The 23,959-nt window shown below is 51.1% G+C and overlaps 1 protein-coding gene across 3 annotated transcripts in view; it reads right to left on the reverse strand.

Annotated features, from left to right (window-relative positions):
• Nucleotides 1–7,122: 7,122 nt before the first annotated feature.
• Nucleotides 7,123–23,959, reverse strand: part of KLHDC4 (kelch domain containing 4) — a 57,448-nt gene continuing 40,611 nt past the window's right edge. For 2 of the 3 annotated variants that reach the window (XM_072819532.1, XM_072819534.1), the window contains 6 exons: nt 21,833–21,925; nt 18,025–18,184; nt 11,800–11,875; nt 9,943–10,151; nt 8,927–9,329; nt 7,873–8,156 (listed from right to left, as the gene is read on the reverse strand). In XM_072819532.1, the coding sequence (XP_072675633.1) occupies nt 7,936–8,156; nt 8,927–9,329; nt 9,943–10,151; nt 11,800–11,875; nt 18,025–18,184; nt 21,833–21,925 (1,162 nt within the window). In that variant the 3' untranslated portion in view covers nt 7,873–7,935. The other variant, XM_072819533.1, reaches the window with a different exon arrangement.

Raw genomic sequence — 23,959 nt, forward strand, 5'->3', positions numbered from 1 at the left:
GCTCAGAGTCCTCCATGCTGGGACACGGGTATTATAGTTGTGTTTGTAACTCTTCATAAGGACCACAGATTTTAGTACATTTTGGTAACAGCATGACACAAAATGGTACCTACATTTGGTTACACACACACGTGTGCGCATGCATGTGCTGACCTGGGAGGCGCTCAGATAAATGTGTGTATGCCGCCCAGTGAAAGCAGGAGGGGCTCACACAGTGACTGGCTTGGGTCACGTCACGCATCTGACCACTGAAACCACAGCTGTGGAAACCAGAGCGCTTTGCCCTTTCCCTGCCCACCGGGGAACGACCCGTGGGTTCCACGAAGGCCACAACGTCCCAGGTCTCAGAGACTCTAGAAGTGTATCTTGAAGTGGTTTCCAAACTGCTTAAGGACCGGGCAGCTCAGCAGGCATGAGTGCTTACGTACACCTGGCTGGCTTCTCCTATAGGCCCCAAGCCTTGGGATCCCCCAACAGGTGTGCCTGTCCTACTTTGGGGCCGGGGCAGCTAACCAGCGTCTCTCCTGCATGTTCCCGATGGACGCGCATGTGGAGCTAGACAAGTCACACGGGACTGTCAGGAAGCATGGACGGACGTGCATGTCAGGGCTGGCCCCATGTGGTACCAAGTGTTGACAAGTTTTAATTACTCCCAGAACAACCTCATGAGAGTCCTTTTCTCCCCTGACAGCTGCTTCCATGTGCTAGATGTGAAGTCAGAGGCCAAGAGCTCCTGAGTTGGGGCCTGTGGGGAAGGGGGCAGCCAGGTCACCGCTCCATGCCCAGCTCTTGCCGCCCTCCCTGGGCTGGGAGCCCTGAAGTCACATGTCACCTGGGCAGGATGCTGCCCTCCCCTCCCCGCCCCCGGGGTCAGCAGGGGAGCTTGTCTGTGCCCACGGTACACCTGCTGCATTTACCAAAAATGTGAGGAAACTTACATGGCAGGCTACCTATGCTTTCTGAAATTTGCTCAGGGCCTGTAAAGTGATTGGATGATTTCAAGCACATGAAAAATTATCCACACTTCCAAGCTTCCTCATCATTAGCGCACGGGATTCCCAAAGACACAGAGCAGGGATGCAATACAGAAGCCCAAATAAGTGACCAGGAAGAGGACATCGATGGAAAAAACTTCCGGGTACCCAAAAAAGTGCAATGCCCATTGCCAAAATCGCTCTCCCAAGAAGTCTACAGCCACATTTACCAGTTGATAAACTCACGTCTTTGTTGAAGCTACTGCATGGGCTATGAGCACGTGTACGCAAACGCAAACACACACACACACACACACACACACACACACACACATACACACAGTGGCAGAGCGGGCTCCTCAGCACCTGTGCCAACCCAGATGCCCTGGTGCCTGGACTCGGCTCAGGTCTCACCAGCCCAGATGCCCTCGGTGCCTGGTTTTGGTGCCCACTCCAACAGGCACCCCACATCCTGGCCAATACCTGACGTCCCCACGTGGTCCTAGAAACACTCCCTTTCACTTTCAACAGTCCCAGTTTGGAGGATAAATTACACGGGCACCCCACTTAAAACCAAAGGACGTTACTGAGAGCCTGACGGGCTCCATGTAGACAAACACTGGGGGTACGAAGAAGATAATGTGCTGGTGTTTTCTGCATTTTTTTAGTTTGGGTTTTGGCCACCTTTCTTGATCCCTCCTGAATCAGCACCAGTTGTGGGTCCCCTCTGGAGGCAGGTCTCATGGGCACTCGGGTGGACACGCCTCAGACACCCACAGTGCCCTCCTCTGGAGGCAGGTGCTCGCTTCCTCTTTACAGACACAAGAGGACACCTCTCTAGACTAAGGAGAGGGCCAGCCTCAGGTCTGGACTAAGCTCACTTTCTCCAACTCCTATGGGTCTTGTCTTCCGGTTTTTCTTGCCTTTGGTCTCAGAAACTTAACATAAAGGTGCCTACTAGATTTTAAAGCCTCTCTGTCCACAGCCGCGTGTGCGGCCTGACCCCACATAATGGCCAGTACGGAGCAGAGCAGATGGCGTCTCATGTGTCCATGGTGTCCTGCCTTGGACAGGATTTGCTCATGTCAGATAAGCATAAATGTGAAGCAACAGGACCAGTTCAGACAAAACAATGAGGAACAAGGGTGAAGTGTGCTCTTGCTGGCAAATGCAAGGTGCCTTGTTAGTTTTGTTCCCTGTCCAGGCCTGGCCATGTGTCCCGCGATACTGTCCGTAAGAGAAGACTGGAAAAATTATCTGTCCTCAAGCGTCCCTGAGATCTGTTCTCAAGAAATGTTGCTAACTCAGCCTTAAAAGCAGAAAAAGTGCAGTTGCCTTTGTTCAAAAACAGAAAAATGAAGCCGTATTTTTACAGTCTGAAAGCTCTGGAAACCAAGGGTCGCAGGTGCTGAAAGCCTCCATGGAAGAGGGTGGGGAGGACACCAGGCACCTAGGAAAGCTGCAGACAGGAGACACCAGCACCATGTGGCGCCCAGATGGTGAATACTACTAAGGACGGCCTCACCTTCTCCAAAACTACAGCCCATGAGCTAGGAACAGAAGTCGCTTTCAGAGTCTGCCTCTGCGTAAAACCCCCACATGGAGATTCTTGAGAGGTAGGGGGACAGACGCACGCTCTCTGGCGTGTCCTTTGACCTCAGAGAGGCAGGCAGCCCTGCTGAGGGCAGATCTGCGCAGTTGAGAGCAGCCCAGGGCCAGTGTAGGTGCGGCAGCCCCGGCCTAGGGGTTCAGGGGATGGCGGGCAGGGAAGGCAGAGAACAGCACACCTCATACCTACCTCACTTGTCTGCCCCCCACCACTCCCACCTGCTGAAGACCCCCCACACACACCTCATTGCTGTGTCTGCGCATGTCCTCTCCCACTGCCCTTCCATCCTGTCTGAGCCGCAAATGCCCGGTGACACAGGGAAGTGGCAGCCCAAACTCATGAAGGGCAGGAGGCCCCAAGGGACGGCAGGGCAGGTGGGCAGGGCAGGTGTGGGCTGGGCCCTGCTCCCCCTACTTGTTGCTACTAGCACCTGCCCCGACGATTCATTCCATGCCCGCTATGAAGGTCAGAGGTCAGCATGTGATCTAGCAGAGCAGCTTGAGATTTCTAGTCCCCTAAGATCAGAGTTATTGTCTCCCACTGCTTCCTGTGCGAGGACACACGTCACAAATGAAGGGCTTTCCTTCAGATGCTGTTCAACCATGAGGCCAATAGCACTCCTGCCACCTGAGGGGGTCTCCTTCCCTGAACACTGTCCATCCCCAGGATACCCTATACCCTCGTCCGCCTGCGGAAGGCAGGAGTGAGGAGGAGAGCTGCCCCCCAGGCACCCAGCAGGGAGAAGAAAGGTGTGGGTACAGGAGGGGGGTAGTCAGCTCCACAGGCACGCCCCAACACAGGCTGCTCCTGCAGCCCCAGCTTGGGATCCCTGGGTGGGCCCTGCTCTATGTAGCACTGTCACTGCCACCACCAGAGCAATGTGGCCTGCACTTCCAGCCTGATGCCCGCTGGTGCTGGGTCGGCCCCGTGCGCGGAACGCCGGCACTCGGGGTTACTGGCAGGCGGGGACCCCCCACTGCCGAGCTGCTGGTGCCTCCAGTGCACTGAGCTGATGAACCCACAGCTGGACTCTGCTTACTTGTACCATTCACCACGTCCAAAGAAACAGCAACCGCTGTAGCCTGATCGAAACAAAACCGACGCAGCCCTCACTGTTCAGGTGAGCAGCGTGTGCACACGTGCCCTCACACTACACAGGAGACCGCTCACCCTGACAGAGATGCCTTTTTGTGAATTCTGACATAAATCGGTCTCGATCTGCGTTTTCTCTTTCCCACTTTCCCCCTGGTGCATGTAAACTTTAATACAGTGCAATCGTTTGTGCATTGACAAAAAGGGAATGTTAACTATGTTTTGATTTTTCTTATTGATGAAGCGGCTAAAAATGTTACCTCGCCATTTTATCTTTTAGCTGGGAAAAATAGCTTGGTTACTTATAAAATGAAAATTAAATACTTTTCCTCAATGAATGTAACACTTCAAATCATACCACTATTATGTATTTCACTATCTGAAAGCAAGGGATACTGTCAAGATTTAAAACAATTTTGCTCCTTTTAGTAATAAACATCATTTGAAAACTTTGGGTCCCTTGCATCATCTCATTACAGATCAGGGTCTTCACTGCAATCTCCTTCTAATGCCAAAATTTTGAGAGGGAGAAATGTGAATTCCCTCTTGGGGCAGAGCCTGCATTCCCCCTAGATGCAGCCCTGTGTCCTAGGTCTTGGGCAGGAGTGCTCTGGGAGCCCAGCCTGACATGCACCCCCCCCTCCCTGAGTTAGCCCCACCAGCACCACTGGCCCCACACACTCCCCTCCACAGGCTCTGCCCCAGGGTCTCATGGCATCGCTCTGTTCAGCCTACTTTGATTTATGTTCATGGGGAGCTTACTCAGCCTTCCTTTCTGACGAGTTTCTCCCACCTCAGGACCAGCTCCCTAGATACACTTGTGTCTTTCCAGACCCACCTCCCCAGTCCAGAGCCCTGGCACATGGCTCCCCCACTCCACAAGCCCAGCTCAGGTCTGGTCCAGAAGGTCCCACTCCTGCTCGGCACCAGCATACCAGGCCCAGCACTGGCTGCACCCATGGGGGCTCAAGTCCTGATGGCTTATATCCTTGGCCACTGGCTGCACCCTAGCTTCTCACTGGGCACCAGTGCTGTTGGGTGACCAGGCCCAAACTGAACCCAGCACTGCTCATGCTCTCTCGCAGAAAAGAAATGAAGATGCCTCTGGTTATACTCAGGAGCCACTTGGGCCAGTAAGACAACACCAGTCTCTGGTGACCATGCACACAGCCTGCTCCCTGGTTCAAGACAGCCGGCACATACATGGCAGTCACTTCGAAGGCTGCTTCAGTGGACGGCAGATGGATCTCACACTCACTCAAGCAGAAGCAGGTCATACCCAGCCCCAGTCAACACCATCACCATCTCCTCACCCCAGCACAAGTGGGGGGCTGGTTTCCAGGTGTGAACCTCACTTCGGTCACCTGAGCCTGACCTCCCCTGGGTGGCAGCCTATGCCCCCTCGGTGTGTCTCCACCAACAGCTAGCTGCTGACTCCCTGCCCGTACAACTTGGTAAATAACCCAAAAGATGTCAAAGTGTAATAAATACCATCTCGTATCTTCTAGAGACAAATGGAAAAACACTCTGAATGGTAAGGACGTCCAAGCTTAACTGGTAGTTCCCGGATATTTGTTCTATCCAACCCTACCCCAGAAATCCACCTCTGACCAGCCCTTTCGAATCCATCCTCCTGCAGCATGACCCAGAGAGCTGCTGAGCCGCCCCCGGGGCTCGGGGAGGATGGAGAACTGTTCACACTTGGACCCCCGCCCCCAGCCCCCTAGGAGCTCTGCTGGTGTCTGAGGGGGTGCAACCAGCAAACAGGCACTGTAGAGAACAGGGCAGAACCCAGTAACTGGGCCGGGGGCTTACCGACACCTCAGCCAACCAAGACAGAGAAGACAGAGCAGAGAAGACAGGATGTACAATCCTCTCAGAGCCCTCACTGACCTGGAACACAGCTGTTTCCAGCTGTTCTGACTCCAGAGATGCAGGCAATGGAGGCCTCAGGCTTCATACTGGCCACTCATGCCTGTGGTGGCCATCAGAGTGTCCAGAATGTCCACTGGGCACACCAGTCACCGAGAGACCTCACAGTGGTGTGCTGGTCCCGCTCCTAGGGATTCTCATGATCCGAGAACACATGGCCGCCTCTCCCGCTGCTGAACATCTAAAGTACGCCTTTCCTGGTGTTTGAATCACAGCAATTACGCAGCAGAGATAGCTCTTTCTCTGAAAGCTTGTTTGTTTATTCTCATTGGTCCACTCAAACTGAGTTTTTAGCATTAACCCTATGGATATGATGGCAGAACAAAAACTTGTTTGTAGAAGGAGTTTCTTTAGAGGATTTGCTAGTTCTCTTTCAACTTGGCTGATCCAAAAATACCTTCTGTCAAACCTGCTCTATCATACAATCAGTAACACACAGGCCTCTGACAAGACAGCTAGGGCAGAGCCAACACGCTCTTGCAAGGACCTCCTCCTAAAGCAGCCACACGGCAGGGGCTGGGGTGCCACGTCATAGGAGTGGGCAGGGCAGGCACCCAGGGGACCCGGGAGGCCCTGCACACCAGCCATGGCATTACCAGCAGCCATGCCTGAGGACCTTCCAGCGAGATTCCACCCCGAGTGCCCAAGGAAGACCTGGACTGCCCCAGCAACCAAGGGCAGTGCTATAAATACACCACTGGAGCCAGAGCACCCAGCTTGTCTACCAAACCCAGCCCACGTCGACTGAATGGGTGCTGTGCTGCCTGACACCCAGCCTGGCCTCTCTCCAACGCCCCCACAGTACTGCCCCCAGAGCGGGACTCGGGCAGGCAGACACACGGACAGGTTACCATCAGGGGAAAGCTTGCAAGTTCTAATCTGCTGGTGAGAGCCCATCCACTCCAGGCAAGTCTGACACGTGAGTTCACGCTGTCAAAGCTGTTGGGGACTGAGCAGCGTGACGCCAGGATCAAGTCAGCCCTCGTCCTTCCATGAACACCTTCCCAGGCCAGGCTCTGCTCTGCCACAAGTGGGCAATACCACTCTTGTCTGGTAGAGTCCAGGCACTGTGGGGGATGGCCTGTTCCAGGGGACAGATGGCATGCTGGTCCTGTTACTAAAAACTCAAAATCTACATTCTCATTTTAACAGATATTCAAGGTGAAAAAAGGTACCGGGTATGATTTCAAGGCCCAACTTGTGACCCCAATTATATGACGAAAACCGGTCCCAGCCACGAACCCTGGAGCAAGCACCAGTTGGTGGGGCACCATAGGCTGCCACCGTGAGGAACACCCACTCCACAGATGCTAGACAGCAGCACCATGTGGAGACAGCGGGGTCCCTGACCTCAGGCTTCCCATCCTCTTGTCACTTTGCCAGTGACAACCTGGAGCCTGAAAGGGAAAGAGCAGAGGGTGGCTCCTTTTCCCACAAAAGGCTGGCAGAGCAGTTCTGAGGAGTCAGGAATATTCAGAGGCCCGAGCACAGCCAGTGGCAGAGAAAATGCAGAACCACCCAGCCAACAGGAATTTTATTTCAAAGATCTGCAGAGATACACAGCATGTAAAGGTGGTCAGGGGGCTGCCACCAAGAACTTCCAGAAATCAAGGCTGAGATCTCCCGGCTGACAATGTACTGTCAATCAGAATGTGCGCCTCATCTGGCAGAAGGGAAACCGCACACAAAGCATACCACATGCCGCCTCACCCTCACGGCACCACTCAGCGTGGTAGGGGGGACATCCCACAGGCACCACTGGGCCGCACAGAAGATCAGCTGTGCTGCAGCTTCATCCTGAGGCTGAATTATTTAAATCACACCCAGTGATGCTAAGGGAAGGCAACTGCACCTCACTCGGGTTTACTTCCAGCCCAGTAGGCGGGGCCTTAGGCTGAGTCATCACATGAAGTGCTGGCCACGACGTGGGCTGCTCTCTTCTCCATGTGGGGCCCAGTGTCATCCAGGGCGAGCTCCACCCGATACGATTCAGCCCGGGCAGGCAGGCTGCAAGCCGCTTGGCAGGCAATGGCGAGGGGGCTCCTCCTCAGGGAAGGAGGGGGTGGGAGCAAAGCCTGGGTCAGGCAGCTCCAGAGGCCACCCCCCGCTCACAGCCTGGCCGGGTGAGCACGAGAACACCAAATCTAGAGAAATCACATGGTGAGGAAATCTTCATTCCATCAAAGAAACCAAGACGGCGCTGCTCAAACGCACTCCACATACAAATGTTCTTTCAAAAACTTAAGCTTGCCGTGAGAGCACATCTACAAAGCAAAGCCAAATTTTAATAAAACTTCAGTAAAGCGTTTGAGTCTCTCGTTATCAAAGTTAGGGCTTCGGGAGCGAAGTGACCCCCGAAGTCGAGGTTTGGTGCAGAGCCCTAGGCTCTGGAGCGGCTGGGCCGTGGGTCTCCTGCTGCCCCTGGTGGGCACACGCACCACACTCACCCCCAGCCTCCTTGTCGCTCTCGCCACTGTCCTCGTCCTCGGTGCCCTCGCTCTCATTGCTGTCCTCTTCCGAGTCTGACTCCTCCAGCCACTCTTGAGTTCCTTGAAAGCAAAAGCACATGTTCAGAGTGTCAACGTGGCAGGGCAGCCCCAGAGACTCGTGGTGTGGGAGTGGCCCTGGCCTGGCACCTCTGCACGCTTAGAGGAAACGTGTTGTTTTCTCTGGGTCTCTGAGCAGAGGTGGGGTGAAGTGACTGGCAACGATATAAGACCATGCTGAGTTCTCTCCTGATGCCTGGCTCTGCATTATCTCACTGGAAGACAGATGCTTTTCACACCAGCCACTGAGTAACTTTCCCTAAGAGTGTGGATTTTAACTTTATTTCTAGTCTCTGGTCTTAAAAGAAGTGGTAGCCTGTGTCCAGCAGCTGCCAGCATGCAACGAGGCAGCGTGGGACCAAGAAGTATGGGTCAGAGGAGGCCTGCGGGACCCTGCGATGGTCATGGGCCTGCTCTGCCCTCACATGCTCAGAAGCTGCGGTCATGGGGGGAGGGCCTCCGCGAGATGTTTTTGCTACAGCACACCTCTGAGCAGTACCAGGACACGCCTAAGGCTCACGGGAGTGCTGGAGTGAGCAGCCTACCCACCTCTGCTCCCAGAGCAGGGATGGACATGCACAGGATGTGGCCCTCACCATGGCCAGGGCCCACCCTGCTATGAACGGCCAGAGGTGAGGGATACAGGGCTTGCCCACTGCAGGCTCAGTGGCACAGGGTAGATGTGAGGGGGCACCTGCAGGCAGATTTCACAGATAGCTCTTAGGGGGTTCCCGCCCCACCATGTGGAGGAGCTTATCTCCGACTCAGCTCACCTGGATCCATCTCCACCAAGGCCGTCCACTCCTGCATCTTTTGGAGATCCAGGCAGTACAGGTCACTGAGGGTGATCTGGCGGTCACCTGCTTCAAACATGCCCCCGTAAAGGTAGAGCCGCCCGTGCTTCACGGCCAGCATGGCGTTTGAGCGGGGGCTTGGCTCCACCACAGGGCCACCCACTTCATCAGGGCTGTCCTCCTCGTTGGACTGAGGTTTTCCAGCTGGCCCCGGGGTGGCAAACATCTGTTTAATGGTGATCACGGTCCCGTCTTCTGTGACCACCTCTCTGACCACCTCCAGGGGCTCTTGGGCACTGGTTCCCCCATGTTCCTGCCTGTCAGGACCCTCGGGCTCTGCTTTTTTGCCTCTCCTACGTTTCCTCTTCTCAGACTTAGGTCCCTGTTGATGAAAAACAAGGCCATGCATTTTAGCAGCAGGCAGCTGTGAGCAGGCAAGCAACCTTGAGTAACATGGGTTCAAGTGTGACTCCTCCCAAGGGGGATTGGGCCACAAAGCTTACACACCTGCCCTAACCCATGTGCTATGGTTCACCCAGGGGGCACAGAGACTCTGCCTATGTGTGACCTCTCTGAGAAAAAGGTAGAGAGGGCCACGAGTCCAGACACGAGCTGCACCGCTACCCGATTCCTGGCAGAGATGCCAAGGCTCTTCAACCAGAGTGGGCTGCCTCCTCCAGCCTTGAGGCCGCTCACCCCATCAACTCATCCAGACCAGAAGCTCATGGGGAACCCCACTGCTGGGATGGCTATCCATGGTACCACTGCAGAGTGGGCAGAGGGGCAGGGTGGCCTGTTCCTGGCCCCTTGGACAGTAAAGACAGAGAGCTCATATGGAGCCCCACAGACAAGAGGGACTGGGGAGGCCCTGGGCATCTTGACACCTGGCCAGAAGAACCAGCTGACTCGACAGAGGCAAACAGGGGCAGCCCTGTGTTGGGGTTATATGTCTGATACGTGGCCACCGTGTTATACACTTTGGGACCCAGTTCTACCTTGAGCTGCCCCGTAAACCAGCGGTTCCTGGTGGCATCGTAGAAGTGCAGGTCGTTAAGGAAGTCCCCCTCCAGGCTCTCTTCCTCTTCCTCATCACAGACTCCCCCGAAGAGCAGCGTCTGATGGTTCGGGGTCACAGCCACCGAAAAGCCAGACCTCGGAGTGGGCTTGGCTCCTGCAGGATTAATCCGAGTCCACCTCCAGCTGCCTGTAGGAGGAGAGGGAACACAGCGTAAAAGGGAGCCAGCCACAGTCACATCCAGTATCACTTGGCCCTGAGTGACCGGGACAAGTGGAAACAAGACTGCAGGCGAGAGGGCACCAGGGACATTAGCTCTGAGCCCTTCGCAGAAATATAAAACACAGCCCAATATGCCCTGGAGTTTCACCCTACTGCTGAAAGTCCCACATGCACTAGGTAACGTTTCCACACACCCGCTCCGCCAAGCACTTCCTGGCTGTAGCTCAGAGGCCTGGCCACGAGTGAGGCAGGCAGGCAGGCAGCAGTGCCAGGAGGGCCTCCCATTGTGCCATGCCCTGGGGCAGAGACCGCTGTCTCAGGCAGCTGCTCTGGTCCCACCGCTGCTAAGAACTGCAGACAGCCCACCTGTCCCATAGGCAACATGCTCTTCTCTCATGGCAGGTGCCTAATTAACATGGTAACCCTCAAAACATGACCTAGTATGAAGCATGGGGGAAAGCCTTCCCACTACATCTAGAAAAAAGAACTGAGATTTTTTTGTTTAATGAATGCTTAAGAAAAACTTAACAGAAGCAACAAATGGCAAATGCCCTACAATGTCGTGTCCAACTGTTGTTCATCAGTGCACAGCACAGGCGCAACTTTGGTGGCGGGGGTGGGTAACCCATTACTGGGCCATGAGGTCAATTCGTTAGTCAGCATTTTAATGGTTTAGGAAACAGAGAAGGAAAAACACCAGCGTGCCCTGCCTGTAGTCTGGGAAGACACTTTTTTCAATTGTAGGAGACAGGCTCTAAGTGTGCACCAGCTCATGACGCACCATGTGCTGCTCACCAGTGGCTGACAGCTTGATGCCCAGACACAGAGGTTAGGCACACAGGCTCAGAACACAGGTTCCAGCTCCAGCTCACTGATATACAAACCAGGCAAGTTTCTCCTCAGCTTCAAACTGGTTCCCACTGAGGAAAAGTCCTCATGGGTCACTGTAGGGCCGCAAGGCTGGCTTCCTGAGAAGCACCAGGCTTACTAAGGGTTAGGGTGGGAGAGCGGGAACAGTGCTATGCAGAGCAGTCCCGTCATTCTACACAAGACAGCCTCACAGGGAAGGCGAAGGGCCATGCTGTGGGTGCCCAAAGCAGATCCAGAGCCAGACTGGATCACTTGGGTCTAGCCCAGCCTGCTCATCCCAAGACTCACAGACAGGGCACCACCTTACTTTCTGAGCTTTAGAAAGTGAGAGCAGGGGCCACTGATCCACAATAGCCATTCCTCATGAAGCAACCCTAGTGGCTACTTGTTCTTGAGCGAGAACAAGTCAGGGAATGACAGACAAGCAGCAGTTCCCACTTGCTGTGAGGGGAACTCCTGCGTCCACAGTGCTTGTGCTTTTAGGCCAGGCCACCCCAAACACCTGGGGGTGAATACTCCTCAGCTGTCCCTGCTGTGCAGCCAGGCACTTAGGGTCGCGCGTGGAGTGCCGGGCTTGCCCACTCAGGCAAGGACTTGCCCATAGCTCCAGCGCAGTGTGCAGGGGCTCACTGCCACTCTCCCATCCCCCTATCCACAGGGCAGGCGGGCTCTTGGGTCATTGCCCTGCTTCTTGTAGGGACCCATAGACCACCCCCATGGCCCATCCTTGACACAGTGCATGTACCTTCTTTTCCATCCTCGGGCTGCAGCAGGTACATATCTGAATGCTGGGTGCCTCTGTCCACATCTTTTTTGACTCTCTGCAAAAGGAACAGGGAGTCATGTGAGAACTGGCTAGATGCCTCCTACAATGTTCCACACAGTCCCCTCCCTCAAGCCTGTGGTCTGGCTTCCAGCTGGGAGGTGTGGGGGTGGGGGGAGGTACCCCTGAAGCCTTCCTTCACCAGCCTCAAAGAAAATCCAAACTATGACCAGCTCAACTCTGACCTCATTGAGAAGATATAATAAAAAATGTTGGTATGATTTATTAACCAAGAAAAGATTTTGAACTTTAAAAATTCACCATTCTAACCACCACCATCATGCCAGGAACACCCCAGTGCTCTCTTGCTGGTACTTCCATGGCTCTGCCTTGATCCTGTTCTAGGTGGAGGGTCTCTCCCAGAGATCATGGAGTCCTCCCCAGAGACCATCAAAAAGCCACCTTCCATCGCAGTTCCCAAGTGTCCCAACCCCATCATCTTTCAATTCATGTCCTCAGACTTCGCTGAGAATCACATTCACATGCACTATGGAAGCCAGCCAGCTGCTCCCAATTAAAAACTTTTCTGAGCATCTCAAACAACAAAACACTGGTTTCTTGGCCCTGAGTCCTCAGTATCCCATTAGCCACACAGCATTGGCCCAACCAGGCTCCGTTGCCCAAATGCCAACCATGTCTGGAAAATCACTCAGCAAAATGGCAGTCCTGTGGGGAGGGATCTGGGAGTTTTCATTTCTTCTTTGTACCTATCCTGTAAATCCCTTATTTTTAACAAACTTTATTTCAGGTTAGTTATATGTTCACAGAAAAATCAAGCAGCTTGTACCCAGTTTCCCCCATTACTAACATCCTCCATTTCTGCACTACGTCGGTCACGATTAAGGAAGTCCCCAGCTGACTCACACTTCGTTTCCCCCAGTGAGGACCCTCCTACCTCCCACCCCCAAGGGTCTCATAGACCTGTCTGCTCCAGGGTACTGCATGATGCATGGTCATCGCAAGCCCCAGGCTCCCCGCCTCTGGAGAGCTGCTCAGTTGTGCTGCATCACGTGGCTATCCTGACACTTGTCCGGTACTTCCATCAGGGCTGCAGGTAAAGTGCCCTTCTCAACCAGCACTCCAGGGGTGCATACTGGTGCCATGACTTCCCACTGCTGCTGACCTTGGTCCCCTGGCTGTCACATCCCCCAGGCCTGCAGCTTCCCACAGTCCTCTAGGGAAGGATGCCACTCTACACAGCCGTGATGGCAGAGAAGAAAGCTGTGCTCCACCCCTCAAGGGTGGAGCTGGCTGCATAATTTATGAGGAATTCTGCATAGGGATCTGTCCCTTTCCACTGATTTATTTATTCATTCAATCATTTGCTTATAATTGTATGGACTCATAAATTTTTATATTATGCTCTGGACTGTAATCCAATCCACTTAACTTACTTTGTTGCTAAAACAGTTCGAGCTTTAGCCACTGGGAATCCTTTCAATGGCTCCCCGGTCCACTGTGTGGGTTTCCTATAAGCACTTCCTTAGGTTGGCACACCACAAGCTGCTCCAGCCTCAGCCTGTACATTTCTTACCCCAGGCCTGGGATCAGCCATTTCCTCAAGGAGCCCCAGGTCCCTTCACGGGAGATGGGGTTAGAAACCACTATGTGGACACCAGAAGTGCTGGCTGCTACTGTCATGTCCACTTCCATTCACCCACCACAAGACAGGATCAGGAAATACATATGCATATTTCTTTTCCTCCCAACCACAGGTGTGCATTTACTACATGGGGAGAAGCTGGTTTCCTTTTGGAAAACAAAGCCAACGATTTAGCTGCCAGTGGACTGGACACGTGACCTGAATATACTATAGCCAGGACGTTTGGTCATCAGCCACATGTGGAGAACAGCCATTATCTCCAGGAAGAAAAATTGGGTGTGCGCCTCTCTTGTCTTCCTCCCATACACAACTGCAGGATTCAAGTGAGGCAATGTCTGCACATTAGTCATTCAGACTAGACATTCTCTTGCTCTAGCAGATTCGCCCAGCAGGAGGGACTACCCTTCCACACCAAGAGACCTGGCATGTACAGGAACTGAATTCACACTCACAGGTCCCACTCACTGATGGGACCTGGAAGGAATTCAGCGTCCACTCTGTTGTTAGAAATACAAATCACAGCTGAGCTATGGCCCCCGCCATCACTGCACCTGTTGACACATGTATTGTTTGCTGCAAGCAGTGGTTAGAACCTGGTAGTTAAGGGGGCTTTTCTAGGCTAGAATTTAAGCACCTTCCCTTGAGGCCCACCAGCCAGAACCCTTCCCAAGAAGGGTGAGGTGACAAGCCCAGGGCCACAGCTTTGGTGCAGGCTGGCACTTGGCCAGGGCTATGGCTGTGGGGCAGGGAGGGGGAGGCGTCACACCCGTTCGGACCACAGTGCACACTGGCACAGCGTTGGCCCGCCCCACCAGCTAACTCCTCCCGCACAGCAGTTCCCTTCCTTGTATGTAGTACAGGGACTTCACTTCACAAATCCCATCTCCTGTCCTCACAGGGAACAAGAGAAAGCTGCCCTGTGTAATTTTTATTGTGGATTACCCACGGCACATTCTGTTAAGGCCTCCTGGCTTTAAACGCACACAGCTAGTCTTTCCATGAGATTCAACAGATCTGGAGGAGGAAGCAGAGTCTCCAGAGCCTGCAGAGATGTGGAACTAACTCCTGCCTAGGGAGTATGACACTCCACACAGGGTCTCAGCCTCTCTTTAAGGATGAGCACTGCTGTGAGAGGCTCAGGGCGGCTACCAGTCACACCACACAGCAGAAACTGTGTGCATTTTACAAAGAATGTATTCCCCTACTCACACATTCCTACTATAGTACTAATGGAATCTGTGGAATCCAGATACTTTTGACAGAGATGTGTATCGGGTGTTACAATATCACACTGAAAAACAACACAACTCTTTCCAAAATGACTCAGCATGTGCCTGAGACCCAGCACCTCCTCATGCCGCACTCAACGCCCTGCACTCCTATCCTCTCACCAGCGCCCTCGGCCTCAGACTTGGAGATGGACTCCCTTCAGCCTCCGGGGCCCCCACTAGACACCCAGTTTCAGGGCAATCTGACCCCGGCAAGGGGTGATAACAGCTCTGAGACCAGCAAGGGCCCTGCGCGGCTGCGCTCTAAGGAGCCTGTGTTTGTTAACTGTCCACTCTTTGAGGCCTTCCCCAGCTTGTCCCCAAAGGGCAGGGAGAGGTTCCACATAGAGTATCTGCAACCTGATCAAACTAAACAACAAAGATCACGTGAAAAAGCACATTCAAGAGTCCCGTGTTCCCAGGACCAGCAAAAGCAGCCTCCTCAGGACACCCCAACCAGGGCCCGTGGGGTCAAAGGAAGATATCACATGTCATAGGAAGAAGGTGCTCCCATGGTTCTGGGGTGGGGGGGCAGGTAGGGAGGCCCACGGCCATGGTGCTCCTGTCCTGATGGCTGAGAACCAGCAGTGGATGGCCCACAGAAACCACCCCTTGTGCATGAGACATCCTCCTCATGGGCAAGGAGGAGCTACTCAAAATAAACCACGAAGGCCTGGCTCACGAGTACTTCACAGCAGCCAGGACTCAAACCTTTCCCTAATTGTGATAAATCCCCCAAGAATCCAAACAGATTAAGCTTTTCACTGTGATTCAAATGCCAAAGGCCAAAAAAAAAAAAAAAAAAAAAAAAAAAAAAAGCCAAAGGCCTGGAGAAAATGGCCACTCAGTGAAATGGACTTGGTGTGTCCACACCCCTAGCTGGAAAGAGCAGTTGTTGAGAATAAGGCACTATTTTGATTAAATACCATATCTCTTTAAAATGGCATTAGCGGGGATCCCTGGGTGGCGCAGCGGTTTGGCGCCTGCCTTTGGCCCAGGGCGCGATCCTGGAGACCCGGGATCGAGTCCCACGTCGGGCTCCCGGTGCATGGAGCCTGCTTCTCCCTCTGCCTGTGTCTCTGCCTCTCTCTCTCTCTCTGTGTGACTATCATAAATAAATAAAAATTAAAAAAAAAATAATTAAAATGGCATTAGCTTCACAAGGTTCCCTTCTGGACACTGCCTGGTTCCTTCTATGAAGCACAAGATGTGGGCAGAGGCACAGCTTGTGGCCAAAGCAGCCTGTACCTCAGGCCCTCCTGACTGTCAAACAACTAGCTGAGTCCAGAAAACAATCAACATCCTCTGTCCAAAACAAAGGCTGGTCACTTCATGAGCAGCAGGGCCAACACTTACTGGGCCAGAGGGGTGAGAAATAGAGCAGACACAGGACACTCCCCCACTGCAGGTTGGACTCCTTGCCTACGTTATCCTGACCACCCACAGGCGACCTGCTCAGCCCAAGTCACAGGGCCCACTCCATCTGTGGGAAATGAGATTTAAAACCACAATGAGACAGACACCACACATCTGCCAGAATGGCTGAGAATAAAAAAGACTGGTGCCATCAAGTGTTGGCAAGGGCATGAGGCGACTACTGTGGGAAGAGCTGCAACAATCTCCACCCTGTGACCCAAGCTGTCCCACTCCTGGGTACTTGCCCCAAAACTCAGTAGAGCCATAGTGATCTATACAAGGAACGTTCACAGCACCTTTGTCTGTAATGACCGAAAACTGGAAACAGCCCTGTGTCCATCGATAAAAAATAAACTGTGTGTGTCATAGCAGAATATGGCTCGGCATGAAGAAGCAAGCAACCAAAATGTATAACTCAGTCGGATCTCAGAAGCATGTTGAACGAAGGAAGTCTTCCTCAAACAAGCCCATCTGTCAACAGTCCTAGAACAGGCATGTCGAGTCTAAGGTGGGGCACAGCAGACTGGCACCAGCCTCTGGGTGGGGGAAGGGCATGGCAGATGAGGGCTCCAAGCACCCACACCCATGTATGAGTCACAATCCGTAAGTACACACCTAAGACATGTGAACTTCACCACGTATCAACTGTACATTAAAAATGGAATGTTGGAAAAAAAAATGGAATGTTGAGGGATGCCTGGTTGTCTCAGCTGGAAGAACATGTGACTCTTGATCTTGGGGTCAAGAATCTGAGCCCCTCAATGGATGTGGAGATTATGTAAAGTAAATATAGGTAAAATCTGGGACGCCTGGGTGGCTCAGGGATTTAGGGTCTGCTTCTCCCTCTGCCTCTCTTTCTCTGTGTCTCTCATGAATAAATAAATAAAATCTTAAAAAAAAAAAAATCTGGACAGCCCTGGTGGCTCAGCAGTTTAGTGCCGCCTTCAGCCCAGGGCGTGATCCTGGAGACCAAGGATCGAGTCCTGCGTCAGGCTCCCTGCATGGAGCCTGCTTCTCCTTCTGCCTGTGTCTCTGCCTCTCTCTCTGTGTCTCTCATGAATAAATAAATAAAATCTTAAAAAAAAAAAAAAAATCTGAATGCTGAACTCTACTGGCTGATACGCCTGCCCCAGTATTCAGGGGCAAGTGTACAGGTGTCTGCACTTTTCTTTGAAATTCACCCAGAAAGATGGGTGGATGGACAGCAGCATAGATGTGAACCACTGTGTGATGAAGCAAGGACAGCAGAGCGCTAACTACTGGAGGCTCTAGGTAGGAGGATGTTAAGTCTCACCTCACTAAGTCTTTTAAGTCATTCTGTGTTGGAGAAATTTTTTAAATATAGAGGCTAAGAAAAAGCCTGCAGTGCGACCCCACTCCATCCCTCTGGGGCTCACGGGCATGTACAAGCTGATGAGGTGCAGCTTGTGGGCTTCAGACGCTGTGAAGAGCACCTCGTGTGGGGGATACACACCAGAGCCAGCAAGTCACACTCACACACATGCACCCAGAGAGGTCACTTCAACGTGTCTGTGTGGCTTGGAGCAACCATGGCCTGTTCTACCTACTAGAAAGCACTGTATGGTAGGGTCTGTGGCTTAGGCATCAAGACCCATCCCCCCACTTCCACTCCTCCACCCTTGCCAAATAGGAATTATTCACATTGCAGCATGTTTGGGGCTACATGGGTTACAACACAATATGGGTGAAAAAGTCTTAATATGTTCACAGGGGAAGAGATGAACATTATACCCATCTCTATTTCGATATGCAATCCTATTTGGAGGTTTTCATTCTTGTTGAAAGTGAAAGAGGCAACGCCAGAGAGGAGGGCCTGTTTCTCTACGTGCCGTATCCTACCTGCTTCGAGTAGCCCCCATAGATGACAATGCCACCCTGGGGAGTGACAGACATCTGGCAGCCTGATCTGGGTGTGGGCCCAGCCCCTGACGGGGATAGTCTACTCCAGGAGAACGTGTCCAGGTTGAAGGCGTACACATCATTGTAGTAGATGTAGTCTCTGGTTATCACACAGAAACACAAACAAGAAAACAGGGACATTAAAACATGAACCTGATTCAAATTAAAGGTGAATTTTCTGCCATTTGTAGTAAGTTACCAGTTTCATTACAGTCTAAATCCACATGAAAGGACCACAGGTATATATGAGTTTGCATCTGGAGACTAGAGATAATGCTAGCTCACAGAAATACAGTAATTTGCCAGGATCTGAAAGCCTTTTTAGTCTGAAAGTTATACCATACTTCCTTACAAAGTTTACAAAATCACAGCCTTGAAAATAATTACATTAAGTTACCACGTGTGTAATTTTAAGCTCATAAATTACAGAGCCAAGTGAACACTTAGAAAGGAGACACCTAAAGCTAGTCCAGAACTGTGAGCCAAGCTGAGTATACCTGAAACTGGCGCGTCAGAGGCCAGTCCCTGGAGCCCAGGAGCTGGGTGGCAACAAGGGGGGGCCCATGGTTGCGTCTGGCCTCATGCTTCTGGGGCTTAAGAGGAAAAGGACTTGAATGCAGAAGTGGCCTTGGCAAGGAGTCCGTGCATGGGAAAGCAGTGCCCTGATGTAATGTCATATACAGCCACAGGCAAAGCCAAGGAGCCCGGGTCAGAATGACACCAGAATATGAGATGCTCTCCAGGTTGTTCAAAATAGCCAGCCAGGACTGAACTGCAAAACCATCCAAGGGTCTGAGCAATCCTGTCCACTACCCTGAGCATGGCACCCTGCAGCCAGTGCCGGGAAGGGCCTCCAGGGGAAAGTGCTGGCTGGGGTGCTCAGCTGCACACAGCATGGTACACAGGTGGCCCTGGCGGGCGACCCTGCTGACCAGCACCCTCTAAGATGCAGCCACCACGGGATGGCTTTTCATACATGAACTGAGGAATAGAGGCTCAGAATTCTGAGAAGGCATCACTAGATTCTATGTTTCCTTAGATTTCACACTGCAGATTTTCAGTACAAAAGTTCTATTCCGCACATAAATTCAACTGTTCTTTGTTTTGTTTTTTTTTTAAGATTTTATTTATTCATGAGAGACACAGAGAAAGAGAGGCAGGACACAGGCAGAGGGAGAAGCAGGCTCCATGCAGGGAGCCTGACATGGGACTCGATCCCGGGTCTCCAGGATCACATCCTGGGCTGAAGGTGGCGCTAAGCCGCTGAGCCACCTAGGCTGCCCTCTTTAGTTTTGAAAAGTCAAACTGATTTTTTTTTTCATATGGAAGGTAACTACATAGGTAGCTTTACTAGTATCTTCGTTTTTTTCTGTGTGTTTACATACTTTAAAAACAATTTTATGCAAGGTAACAGATGATAACAGTTTTGAAAACAGTTCTGATTTTGAAAAAGTTGCAAATTACAACCACAAATTAAACCTGTGAGCTCCCAGGGGCAGGGCCCGTGCTGGCCCCACCATCTCTTGCAAAAGTGGTGAATTAATGCACCAAGACACCTATGAATCCCCATGTGACACACTCATGAATCCCCGTGCATACAACAAATAATTCCTTGTTTTTTTTTTTTAAAAAAAGTGTCAAGAATAAATAACACATGACAATCCCTTAGGTATAAAGTTTTAAAAACAGCCTGGGCTCTCTCATCTAAAATGGTGGTAAGGGGGATCCCTGGGTGGCTCAGCGGTTTGGCGCCTGCCTTTGGCCCAGGGCGTGATCCTAGAGTCCCGGGATCGAGTCCCACATCAGGCTCCCGGCATGCAGCCTGCTTCTCTCTCCTGTGTCTGCCTCTTTCTCTCTCTCTCTCTCAAATCAATCAATCTATCTTTAAAAATAAAATAAAAAATTAAAATAAAATAAATATAAAATAAAATAATAAAATAATAAAATAATAAAATAAAATAAAATAAAATAAAATAAAATAAATAAAATGGTGGTAAGTTGCCGCACACCTGCAGAGCAGAGAGGGTAGTGGGGGGGGGGGGGTGCCTACACACAAGCACTCCACCCCACTCAGCCCTGGTGAGCCTGGCTTCCTCATCCATGACGCAGGAGCATAACCTGCCCTGCCAATGGCATGCTCTTTGAGACTCAGTATTAAAGCATTATTACAGCCAAGTTACACATTTAGGGACACAAAATCACTACTTAACTTGAATTATGCTTTTAAAATCCCTTCTGAAAGCACTGAAGAATTTATATCTCCCTTTCTCCATTAATAAAACGTCTTTATTCATGAAGAAACACTGCAGCTTTAACTGAGTCAAATCTATACCACCACATCTCAATTAAGACTGGATTAAAGGGGGATGAAAACTGCAAGATGCCTAACTTGACCTCCTTCACATCCATGTACGACAACTGACTTAGGAGCCAGTCATTATCAGAAAAAAAATTTGTGCAAATGGACCCATAAGGTGACAGAAATGTGAGAGTTGCCATGACAGTTAATAAACTGAGGACTCTGGACAACCCAGGTGGCTCAGAGGTTTAGCGCCGCCTTCAGCCCAGGGTGTGATCCTGGAGACCCAGGATTGAATCCCATGTCGGGCTCCGTGCATGGAGCCTGCTTCTTCCTCTGCCTGTGTTTCTCTGCCTCTGTGTCTCTCATGAATAAATAAATAAAATCTAAACAAACAAACAAACAAACAAACAAACTGAGGGCTCTGCTATTTCCTAAGAGGTTAGGAGAGGGAAGTGTAGAACACAGCCATTAGGAAACACCCACCTACCCTTCTCCACGTGGGGCCTGCTCAGAGGCAAAGCCCAACGAACGGGACGTTGCCAGACAGGACAGCTTAGCACTGCATTATGATGGTGACAGACAAAATGACCTGTCACCACACATCTCGTTTCTCTGGACTGAACTCAGGACACTTGAGAAGCTATGGTGTGGAGGACAGGCTCCCAACAAGCAGAGACCCTGTTAGGTTGGCCTGCAGTGAGCGCACACATGGAACCCATGATCATGGCTCTTACCAATGCTGCCACACACAGGCACATGGAAAGCCCCTCTTCAGACATCACTGCTCTTTGTTGCATTCCCCAACCCAGATAAGTTAAAAATTATTTTAGCCCAGAAGCTCTCAGAGTGGAGTGCCCTGGCCAGAAGTACCAGCATCGCCTGCAAATTTGCAGAAATGCAGATTCTTAGACCCTGCCCCAGGCCTAATGAGTCAGAAACCAGAGGGTGAGGCCCAGCAACCAGACTTTTAACAAGTCCTCCAGAGGATTCTGTATCAGGCTAAAGTGTGAGAATCCGGTGTTAGGACTGGCCAGATCATTTGCAGGTCTCAGTGTAAAATAAAAATGAAGAGCCTATTACTCAATGACTATTAAGAATTTCAAGACACTGGGACACCTGGGTGGCTCAGCGGTTGGGCACCTGCCTTTGGCTCAGGTCATGATCCTGGGATCCAGGACTGAGTCCCCAGTCAGGTTCCCTATGAGGAACCTGCTTCTCCCTCTGCCTATGTCTTGGCCTCTCTCAGTCTCTGTCTCTCATGAATAAATAAATAAATAAATCTAAAAAAAGAAAAAAGAATTTCAAGACACTGACAGCATCCACAAAGTTGGCTCTGGTTTTAGGGGATGAGCAGCATTTTCTATGCGTATTCAGAAAGGTTCCTCCCACAAAAGGTCCACTCCTTACTGTTCCCAGAAAGAAAGATGTTCTGCTATTGGTACCAACCTTGTACTCTCATGGAAGCCACCAAAAAGGATTAACTGTTTCTTCCAGGCTACCATCCGATGTCCACTCCGACCTGAAGGGCCTCCTGTTGATCTAAATGAAAAAACAAAACAAAACCCACTTTTTTCACCAATTTGTTTCATAAGCATTAAGTATGTTTAATTTGACCACAAGTAACCAAGACTGTTCTGAGTCTAGCTAGCTGCTGTAAACATGGGGAATAAAAGAGGAGACAGTCTCCAAGACCTTGGAGTAAAAATCTCTGAGAGCAAGCAGGGACTCAAGATACAGAAATTGGACTCCATTAAAACAGAAAATCTCAGCTTTTCAAAATAAACTATTAGAGAATAAAACCGCAAGAGATCAAAGGGAGAGAAGATTTCTGCAAACACACATCTGACCAATGACCTGCACCCAGAATAAAGAACTGTTGTGCCTTATGAGTAAAATAAATCCAATAAAATTCTAGGCAAAAGATGTGAGCAGAAGGCTGAAATAAAAACAGGAAAGAAAAGACAAACAAATGACCAACAAAGAAAAAGATGGTCAACACCCTCAACTGTCAGTAGTTCAGTCAAGCTGAACGCATACTGTGCTCCCTACTGTATACCACTAGTGGCCAAAACCAAATGACAGGATCAAGTCATCACAAAGCCATGAGCCAGGAGCTGGCTCGCTCACACAGCACTGGGGCAGGTGTAAGATGGCATGGCCACCACCACAACCACTCCTTACACTGTGAAATGCACTTGGCACACAACCTGGCAATGGGATGGCAGATACTTATTACTCACATATGAAAACACAAGTGCATACAAAGACCCACATACACACATTTAGAGCAGCTTTATTCACAACTGTCAAAAACCAGAAGCAGACAAGAGCTGCTTCGACGAGTATATGAATAAAGTGTGTGTGGTACAGTCACAACAGAATACTTGTCAACAACGAAAGGGGAAGGTCTCCTGATATATACAACATGGACAGGTCACACTCCAAGAAGCAGGCATCAGAAAAGCATGTACTGTAGGATTCCACTTATAGGAAAAAAGGCAAAAATCAATCTCTGATGATGATGGCAGCTGCCTAGGGCCAAAGATGACACAGGGACTAGACAACAAGGGGGCAGGAGAGAATTTCCTGGAGGGACAGACACCTTGTCTTTCTCAAGTACGGTGGTGGTTCAACAGGTCTGTGGGTCAGCTGAAACTCCTAACTGTCCAACTAAAAGGCAGTCATTTAAGTGAATGTGATTTTCTCTCATTAACATGTATATAAAAATACACAGCAATAAATACCCAAGAAAAGGGACTTCTGAGTTCTGGTTTGGCATCCAAGGGACTTGGAGTCACCACACTGTCCCAACAAGTAAAAAAGCTGAACAGACTGAGAATTCAACAAGTCTTCTTGGATCATACCCAGGTCAAACTGCTGGCCCCTGATTACAGACAGGAGAATACAGGAAGCCCACCTCCAGAAGCAGGGGCCTACGCACAGCCAACTCAGAGAGGAATACGGGGGGATCCAGTCACAGGGCCCCCACGATACTGTGAAATTTACCCCGGAGGCTCAAATGCATTCCCACAGTAAGCAGCTTCTGGCAGGGGTGGGAAGAAGGCACCATTCTGAAAAGCCCCTGAGCATCCTGTTCTTAACAAAGCCTGTCCTCTAACCAGAGCCAAGCTGACCTGGAGGAAGAGAAATGCCCAACTTCAGCTCCCTCTAGGCACACTGGCTCACATAGCAGGGGAAAGAAACCGAGAGGCACCTGTGAGGTTTGCAGTGGGAGCTGAGCCCTCCTCAACAGGGAGACCGGAGACCACACCACCATACTCCTGCAGGCTTAGGTACAGCACTTCCTCGTAACTGCTCCCTCATGTCCTGCTAGTGAGAGGCCACTTATGAGGTGCATCAAGAGGCAAAAACACAGTCTGAGGGTTCAGAGCAAGCACCAGAACCAGACAAGCAGGGGTTGTCTGAATTACCAGAATTACCAGACCAGGAATTTAAAACAACTGTGATGAATACTCGAAGGGCTGAGACGACATGCAAGGACAGATGCACAATGAAAGCAGTGAGACTGAAATTCTAAGAACCAGAAAGAAATATGAGAGATCAAATCGCTAA

This window comes from Canis lupus, chromosome 3 (genome assembly GCF_048164855.1).
Source record: "Canis lupus baileyi chromosome 3, mCanLup2.hap1, whole genome shotgun sequence".
Lineage (NCBI taxonomy): Eukaryota > Metazoa > Chordata > Mammalia > Carnivora > Canidae > Canis > Canis lupus.